This window comes from Hippocampus zosterae, chromosome 4 (assembly GCF_025434085.1).
Source record: "Hippocampus zosterae strain Florida chromosome 4, ASM2543408v3, whole genome shotgun sequence".
In the NCBI taxonomy this organism is placed as follows: domain Eukaryota; kingdom Metazoa; phylum Chordata; class Actinopteri; order Syngnathiformes; family Syngnathidae; genus Hippocampus; species Hippocampus zosterae.
The window spans coordinates 11087615-11097175 of NC_067454.1; the positions used below are offsets into that span (position 1 = coordinate 11087615).

At 43.8% G+C, this 9561-nt stretch overlaps 1 protein-coding gene across 1 annotated transcript; it reads right to left on the reverse strand.

The window, feature by feature from the left end:
• Nucleotides 1-472: 472 nt before the first annotated feature.
• On the reverse strand, nucleotides 473-2878 carry si:ch73-167i17.6 (regulator of G-protein signaling 9-binding protein). Its single transcript, XM_052062941.1, has one exon. The coding sequence runs from the start codon at nucleotides 2367-2369 to the stop codon at nucleotides 1629-1631; it is 741 nt and encodes a 246-aa protein (XP_051918901.1). The 5' UTR covers nucleotides 2370-2878; the 3' UTR covers nucleotides 473-1628.
• Nucleotides 2879-9561: the final 6683 nt, after the last annotated feature.

Sequence of the window (9561 nt, forward strand, 5' to 3'; positions counted from 1 at the left end):
TTTTTTCTATGGTGTCACTGAAAGAAATGACTTGACTTTTCATCCATAGCCCAGCGTAAACAAAAAGCGCCAGTAAATGGAGTCTTTTTGTTCATTTTTCCACATATCCACTTTCAGCTTCCTACTAGCCTTGAGCGGTTGCATTTGAATTCATTGGCGTCGCAGTGCACTACTTCCACCAAACCCCTCCTTGGAGCCTCAGGGCCTTAACGTCTCCTGGTCTATTCTAGGAATACACAAATACTCTTAGAAGTAAAGCCATTAGCCAGGCAGATCAAGCATCTCCATTGGAAAATTGAACAGCATTTAACCTTAAGGTGGTTATGTCCCAAGTAATAATCGTCTGCTTAAAATCCCTTCAGCTTTGCAGCACTTACAACGTCGAGACTTGACATTTGGCACTTTTAAAAACCAAGATGATTATCTCAAATGATTGCATTGACAGAATACATGCAAGGACTTTTACTAAGTGTGCTTTTTGAATTGTTTTTATTATAATAAATATACCTGCTTGTATGTACATTATCTGACAGATGACTGTACAAAACCTCTATTCATATATATTCATGTACCGTATATACATACACATGTTGCAATACTGTATATACATTCAACCCTGAAAAGAAGCACAAGCTTAACAGTGAGCTGGTGTGATACGTAAAAATTGACCCCCACCCACCATCTGATAGCATTAGCATAGCATTGTGATTTGATGCACAACAATCTGGCTTCATGCCAACTAGCTACACTATGGAATGGTGCCCATTAAATCACATCCAGCCCGTGAAGAGCAAACCTTTGCCTGTCGTGCTTTTCCCTCGATCAGAAGAACAAGTCTAAATGTGAAGCATCGTCTAGCGTCAAAGAGGAATAGTAGTCAGGCTACATGAGCTGTCTCGCTAATCCACTTGGATTACGTGTCGCTGATGGCCAGATACTGCCTTCCATTTCAGCATTGAACGCATTTATGAAGACAGACTGACGAGAAAGGCAAATAACATTGAATGTGTTATACACACCCTCTGACATCGTTTTTTGAATACTGTTGCCCCACCTCTGGCCTAGGGCAGACCCAAATTCTCTCCGGTGCCACAAGCCATAAATGCATTCAGTCAATTGAAGGAAAAAAAAAAAAAGATCTCCAAGGGTGCATAGTGTCTTGTATTGTGTGAGACTTGTTTTGTTAGAGTCGAATGAATGGACTTCAGTTTGTGTAGTATGTCTAATGATCTGCCATGAAGTTCCTTGCAATTGTACAGCTAAGCCAACTGCCCCACAGGGACGATAAATATATATTCTACTCTCCACTACACATATTTTTTTGTTTTCTTTCCCATTCCCTTCTCCAAAAATAAATAACCTCTGGACCCTAAAAGCTACTTCCAAATGTGCCTGATCGCCATTGTCTCCTCTTGTAGTTTTCACTCTCTCTCTGCCACCTTGTATTATCTCCTACATTGCTTGTTGTGGAAACAGCACACCGTGACAGTAAGAGAGTTACTGTACTGTAGTTAAGTGGCATTTTTTTGGTGCCAGTTACACCACTGCTCTGTATGGCTGAACCTTTTTTTAATTAGGCACCCCCTCCCCCACCCCCCAACCTAACCCCTCCAGGGACGGGCTGTTGTTCAGGACATGTTGATGACCAGATATCCAAGCACCACCGCCACAGTCACAATGACAAAGAAGACCACCACGGCGCAGATGGATGCGAAGCCCGAGTCCCCGCCTCCCCCGCCTTCCTCGTCCTTGGGTTCCTCCTCACAGATGGAGATGATGCCCACGGAGGAATTTCCCACGCTCATGTTGGACTTGAGCTCTGCGCCCGCCTCCTGCTTGGCTTCCACGGCCCACGGCGCCACCTGCACCTTCATTTCCATCTCCTCCATCATCTGACTCACCTGGCCGATCTCGGCCTGCAGGTCCCGCAGGTCGGCCGTGTCGATGTTGCTGTCCGCCTCGTACTTCATGTTCTGCACGCTCATGGCGCGCGCCGCCACCGTGCTGGTGCTGCCCGTCATGCCAGTCTGAATCAGGTGCCTGGTGGGCACCTTGAGGGGGAAGTCCTGGCCTATCTCCAGCGAGCGCTTCATGTCCACCTCCAGTAGATCCATGCTGCTGGAGAAGAGCACCCATAGCCGCTCGTACTCAGCGCGGTCCTCCTTGCTGATGCTCTTGTCTTTGAGCAGAGATGTCAGTTTAGTCCGGTTGGCCACGGCGAGCTCCTGCGCCTTTTTGCGGGTCCGCTTCAGCTCCTCGCGCAAGTTCTGCGAGTCCGACGTACTGCCCAGAGCCACGACCAGGTGCCTGTAGCACGCCGTCACTTTATTCAGGGCGTCCAGCATAGTTTTACACTCCTCTTTGCCCATGGCTGCTCAGCGACGCGCTCTCTCTCCCCCTCCGCCTCTTCCTCCCTTCCCTCCTCGTCCTCCCAGAAATATGACAAACGAGAGAAATGGCGATCTTTGTGGATCACCTCTCTCCTATGTGAGTGCGCATTCCTTTCTATCCTGCATGCCGCTTCCACTCCAGGAGGTTTACGCGCCCTCAAATGGGATTTAGCCCCGTTTCCACTCCTTTACGCACGGATGCGCAATAATCCCATAACGCGTTTCTTAAAAATACCCACTCTTAGCTACAGGTGGCAAAAATAATGAGAGGGGGGAAAAAACAAGTCCGTAAATTCAAAAATTACGAAGGAGAGTGTCATTCGGCGTTAGGAAGGGAAATAGCGTCCACTCGACATAGAGACGTTTGCCGTTTGATTCCGTTTGGCTTCGTGAGTCTATTTTGGTGGCGGAAAGCGCAATGGGTGATGTTTAAATGCCACTAAGCGCCTTCTGTGGTCACGTGCTCGCAAAAAGCGATGTCCACGGTGACAAGCTGTAAAAGAGGGACGGCCCACAGACTGGAGGATAGTCCGAGCTCGTTGATTGGCTCGCGAGGGTGCTCGTCACGTGGGAATGCACGTCGGCATCATTGGGTCAGGCCAGTACAGTAGCGGAGATCCATTCACTGAGAGTGACTGTCACCTTCCGCGGGTTGAAGCCGACTGCTACTCGCAGGCTCCCTTTTTATTGACAGCAACATTCCGAGATGGCAAATGTACGTACACGCTGTACTTAGGTTCTGCATTTTTGTGAAGAAAAAAAAAACGGACTAGAGTTAAAGCTCTGGTGGGAATTACAGTTGAGGTTCATTACCGTTGAAGCACGGATTCCTCTGGAGTCCTACACAGGAAACCAGAATAGAAGATTAGCCTGTTTTAACCCTGGAGAACCCACGGCGTCAAGTTTGGCCCCTATATATTCTGCTACTCAAATGCTACCCTTAAATCCCAAAGGGTCAAATTTGGCCCTAATACTAAATTAGGATTCAAGCATAGAATATCTGAAAAAACATATATTTTGGTGGGGCGGCCCGGTAGTCCAGTGGTTAGCACGTCGGCTTCACAGTGCAGAGGTACCGGGTTCGATTCCAGCTCCGGCCTCCCTGTGTGGAGTTTGCATGTTCTCCCCGGGCCTGCGTGGGCTTTCTCCGGGTACTCCGGTTTCCTCCCACATTCCAAAAATATGCATGGCAGGCTGATTGAACACTCTGAATTGTCCCTAGGTGTGAGTGTGAGCGTGGACGGTTGTTCGTCTCTGTGTGCCCTGCGATTGGTTGGCAACCGATTCAGGCTGTCCCCCGCCTACTGCCCGGAGACAGCTGGGATAGGCTCCAGCACCCCCGCGACCCTAGTGAGGATCAAGCGGTTAGGAAGATGAATGAATGAATATATTTTGGTGTTCAGTGAACATTTAGCAGTCATTTAATGTAAAATTCATCATTTTCCAAAGAAGAAAAAGGTTCTTGGGTTCTCCAGGGTTAAATGTAACCTTTTTGAAATATATGTTTTGTTTTAAAGCAGGGGTGTCCAAACTTTTTGCCAAGGGGGCCAGATTTTATGTGGTAAAATGTCGGGGGGCCGACCTTGGCTGACATTCTTTACATTGAACAACAATATTGTTCAACAAATTTTAGTAATCCAGTCTGTTTCACATTTCCATTTTAATTTTAATTTCAACAATCTTAAGAATTTCTTTTGGTTCATTTGAAACAGGTATATCACATGCAACTGCTTATTCACTTGACTTTTTCTTAAACAGAAGTCTCCTGAGTGCAAATTGATTGATTTGAAACATAAAATGTATCACCATGACTTTTCAATAGTCACAAAACCTTTGACTCAAACAACAGGGAAATGAGCAAGCAATACACATATCCACAACTGCAAGGATCATTTGGAATATGACATATCAGTCAATATAAACACGCAGTGATGTCTTGTTAACTCGTGAGTGATGCCCTCTAGTGTCTAAATGCTATTACTCATTTAGTGAATGCTATTACTCATTTAGCCACTAGAGGGAAGCAGTACTCTATGAAACATCACTCACCAGTCTACGAGACCTCAGTCAATGCAACACGTGTTCCATTGCACCCAACCTGCGGGCCAGACGGCACTGATTTTATGACAGGAGCCGAGGGCCGGATGAAATTCGACCGCGGGCCGGATTTGGCCCGCGGGCCGGACTTTGGACATGCCTGTTTTAAAGCTTTTGATAATATTAGAATGAAATTCCACGTTGCTCAACAATGTTATAGCAAGAAAAAATCATATAAAGTTAATTGTATGGGGTTTTTGTTGTTGTTGTTGCTTATCGCTAGTTCCTTTTTTGAAAAATAAGGAGTAATAGAAAAATGAAAGTCAGATGAAGAGAATTGTTTGACAATGTCATCTACAACAGTCATTTGTGGCATTTGTATTCTCTTTTTTCTTTGTTTCTTCTCCATAAAATTACCGTATATAATTGCCGCTTACAGTAAACTGCTTGAATAATGTGTTGTTTACCTGCATGGTGCCCCACTGTGTTGAGAGGTGGCAGAGGCAGTGCTTACCTCCTTTGCTCTTTTTGAATTATTGAAGCCGATGGCGCCTAATGATCCAGTGACAGCACTGTAACGCTGATGGACTTAAGCACAGAGAGAGAGAGAGAGAGAGAGAGAGAGAGAGAGAGAGAGAGAGAGAGAGAGAGAGAGAGAGACAGAGAGAGAGAGAGAGAGAGAGAGAGAGAGAGAGAGAGAGTGGCGATCAGGCACATTTGGAAGTAAAGTAGGCTCAGATTTATTGCAGTGTAATACCGTAATAGAGCAGGGGAGTCAAACTTGTTTTCCTCGCAGTTGTAATAGCAGTGAAGTGACATAATCGTGACGAAAAAATGGATGTGTGATGTAATAGAAACATTCTTCTCATCTATGTGAGTTTATCACATTTCCAACTCTCCTTTTAAGAGGCAGGAATGTCCTTCTGTTGGCTCTCAACTCCCACCAAGATGTCATCTTGGTCAATCCTTGGATCCCACTTTGCCAGAGTTATAATAGCTTTGTAATTGGCATTAATGTCAGTTTTTGTTTTGTTTTGACTTTTTAAAATTCTGTTTGTTTTAACTAGTTTTTTTATAGCATTTTTTTCTTTTTTTTTTAATCCTTTGTTTTAGTTCAATTAGTTTTCGTATGAACTTTAGTTTTTTAAATATATATGTAATATTTGTTGAGTGAAAAAAAGGCCAAAAAAAGTATTGGATAATAAAATAAATTACTTCTTCTGTATGGATGTACATCAATACTGAAATAAATACTTTAAAAATGAACCCTAAAAGCTCATATAAGATATTAATTGACTCTGATGAAGGACATTTATAAAGGTAATTATGCCTCTGTGCCTGTCAGTCCAATTGAAGCATCATTATCTGTTGATGCGGCTCACTGTTTAATGAGTGGCTAATGAGTGTAATTCTGAGTGCCTCTGTAATGTTTTTGCTTCTGACTCATAACAAATACCTGCATTCGATTTTTTTTGTTGTTGTTTCGCTTGGGATCGTGGCAACTGCAGTCCTTTGAATGTGTCTCCATGACAACCTGTAACCTCTTGCTGGGGTGGCTTTGGTTATTTTTCCCAAGGTAATCAACACGTCAGCACAGTGCACAGTCGATGATGTATTGAAAGGCATGTTCTTGGGGTAGCGGGACACCTTTAGATTATTATTTAGATAATATTCTCACGTTTGTATGTTCCGATCGTAATTCTCAGCCTCACCTGGCCCTGCCATGCAAAGGCAATTGTCAGTGTTAATAAAATGAGACGATTTTTCAGATTGAAGAGTGCGGGGGATGAGTCAGATGCAGCCTGCTCGATTGCTCCATGCTGATCGCATCAGTGTGATTTCCTGCACGGAGGCCCATTATGGTTTGCTCTTACACAGTCTGGAAGTGCTCCGTGGCGAGACTTTCGACTGTAATGTAAGAGGTCAAACATTCTCACACTTACTGCCGAAATGCTCTAACATGCATACATGAGAAATTATTCACTCATTCATTTTACTGAAACACTCTCACAGGCATTTTGAAACATGCTCACAAACTACAACAAAAAAATCTGTTATGTGCTACTCATGCACTTATGCACAAGCTACTGAAATGCTGTCACACACTAAACACTCTCACACACATCATTGAAACACGCTCATGAAGAATCCCAGGTCAAGAGGTCGGCGTGCTAATCAGTCGACCACTGTGGCACCTCAGAGCATCCCAGTCTTGGTAATTCAGAGTAACAACGACAATTTGCATACAAACAATACAAATAAGTGCTCGAGAAAATGAATAGACGATTGGACATTTGGGCTGTAAAAACATATATAGATTGTTGTCATCTTTGGGATAAAACAAAAGATCAGGAGCCTAATGTTTAAATTATATAATAGCTTCTCGGCGAAACAACAAGCCTTCCAATCTAAATCCCAGTATTTAAAATTGGATTATTCTCCTGTAGCCAAAACAGGCAAACTAAAGTGGGATTAGGTTCCAGGTGGTTTATGTGGTTTTGCAACTCTTTGGTTAAATAGCGACGTTCCTCTGACGAGCTCAGATGAAGGCTATTTGTGGTAATATGAGGAAGATTCAGGCAGGGTGGTGCAGCGGTTATGGAGAAAGAGCAAGTCTGTCTTTGTTGAATTATTGATGGAGGGAGCTCTTCCTCCGTGTGGTCTCTTACATGGCGCAGCACGAAAGAGCGACTTGAACTGTGAGTTGCGCCTCAACCCTGTGGAAGGATTTCGCCTTGTTTGATGACACACTCTTTCTCACACACATACACGCACGCAACACATCCACACATGCATGTGAATGCAAATGGATTCGTGTCTCATCTCTCAGCACCGAAGCCCAAGAAATGCTGACCTTAAAAGCCCTCACATGCTTACATGTACATAACTTTTTATTGATTGAGGCAGTCTTTTTAGTGACTACATCCGGAAGGGAAATTGGAAGAAAATGTAGAGTTTATATCAAAAGAGTTTGAGTCTACAGTATCTGTCCACCCATCCGTCTTTTGCAGACTAGTGCTAAAAATGGATGTGACGTGGGCACTTGAGACCGCCGTTAGTCTGCTTTCAACTACCAAACTGACATGTCAAAGGATAGGCCCTCAGCACGCCAGAACACCCAGCATGACACAAAGAGATGAACCGAATTTCAAAGAAGTAAGGCCTAATCACCTTGAAAATAGGGATATGCCAGTTTTTACGTTTGAGCGCAACTTTACAGCCTACCAATATTAGAGGCCTGAGAGTTAGGACGTCTGAAATATGTTCCAAGAAGAATGATCAAAAATTCCCATAAGAAAATTACCTTAACTTGTGGAAAGCCTTCCCAGAATAATTGACGTGGTTACATCAGTAACGGGACAACTGACATCATATCAAACAATCGGGATTAAAACCGCGATATCCATTAAGTCCATACTTTTGGCAGTGTAATGTATGTTACATGAAACATTCGTTTAGCCACTGCACCACATTGGTTTATGAATTTAGTATAACCATGAGAGGACTGGCTTGGCAAAGAAAAAGGTTCCCTACCCGCTGATATAAACCAAGCCCGATCGATTAAGTAGTCGTTTAAAATATGTTCCTTCCGAATTAAATCTGCCCAATACTGGTTTCTATCTCTTTCAAAGAATGGAATTACTCTTCAGGGTGCAAAAGGCTATGCTGGCATCCTTTCTATTCTACAGCAAATTGAGCCAGAAGGATCCATGGCATCTGCTGGGTAAAGGCTTAGCATTAATCCTTTCACAAGGTAAACTTGAGAAAAGCCAAAGTAGTTCTGCAGACTGTGGAAAGCGATGGGGGGAGTACAATGTGCTCCGAATCATTGTCTGGCCTATCTGCAAAGTTGTAAAATAGTCCTTTCCTTGAACCCCCCAAGGCAGGCAAACATGTGCTACATTGACAGGGTAGCTTATACAATACAATACATGCTGATTTATATAGCGCTTTCACAACTTATGTCAAGAAGTGACTGATTTATGACCCACTATTGGATCTTTCTACAACAAGATGAAACAAGATAGTTCTCACCTCTGATGGCTCCCGACTTCCGTGCAATACAGTCTGAGATGAAGTGTTGGAATGGTTTATGACTATCCCCATGAAACCATAAAGGGAATGGATAGTGCCTGCATTTTAAGACCAATGTTATCCAAAGATCAAATGGTGGAACGATAAAAAGCCCCAATAATACAGTAAAATGGCACACCCGGAAGATCTTAACATCCTGATGTAATTTCCTCAATAATTGTATTTGAAATTTCCTAAATCATTCTACTTTTTGATCTTTAGTGTTATTGTTGTATTGGGTAGCATATGGGTGTCATAAAGCAGTGCATTGTCATAAATCAATTATGCTTGACATTTGCTCATTGGGGCGGCCCGGTAGTCCAGTGGTTAGCACGTCGGCTTCACAGTGCAGAGGTACCGGGTTCGATTCCAGCTCCGGCCTCCCTGTGTGGAGTTTGCATGTTCTCCCCGGGCCTGCGTGGGTTTTCTCCGGGTGCTCCGGTTTCCTCCCACATTCCAAAAATATGCATGGCAGGCTGATTGAACACTCTAAATTGTCCCTAGGTGTGAGTGTGAGCGTGGATGGTTGTTCGTCTATGTGTGCCCTGCGATTGGCTGGCAACCGATTCAGGGTGTCCCCCGCCTACTGCCCGGAGACGGCTGGAATGGGCTCCAGCACCCCCCGCGACCCTAGTGAGGATCAAGCGGTACAGAAGATGAATGAATGAATGAATTTGCTCATTGGGCCATCTATTACTGTACTGTAATCAAACTCTTTATTATTATAATTATATTGTGAGGGTTTGTTTCTTTTTGTAAATGGGGCCCCTCACACCTGATGTAGTCACGACTACTAAAACATAGAACAAAACAGTGAAACAACAAGTGTATTAAGTCCAGTACGCTGTCAAAGCACTGCGGCTTCAATCATGTGGCTGCACTATACTTAATAAGAGCGCAGCTGTACTGGACTTTCAGGCTGTATTATTTCAATCTTAATGTGCTTGAGGGTTTTTTTTTGCATCCAAACATGCAGTGAGAGATCATGGTGTTGAGGGCAAAAAGGTCTTTGGCCGTTGCGTTGTTTGCCTCTCGTACTTTTAGAAGAGCAAGGAGATTG

Bases quoted from the DNA above. Each gene is read 5' to 3' on its own strand.
- si:ch73-167i17.6 (XM_052062941.1), bottom strand. From the start codon at position 2,369: ATGGGCAAAGAGGAGTGTAAAACTATGCTGGACGCCCTGAATAAAGTG.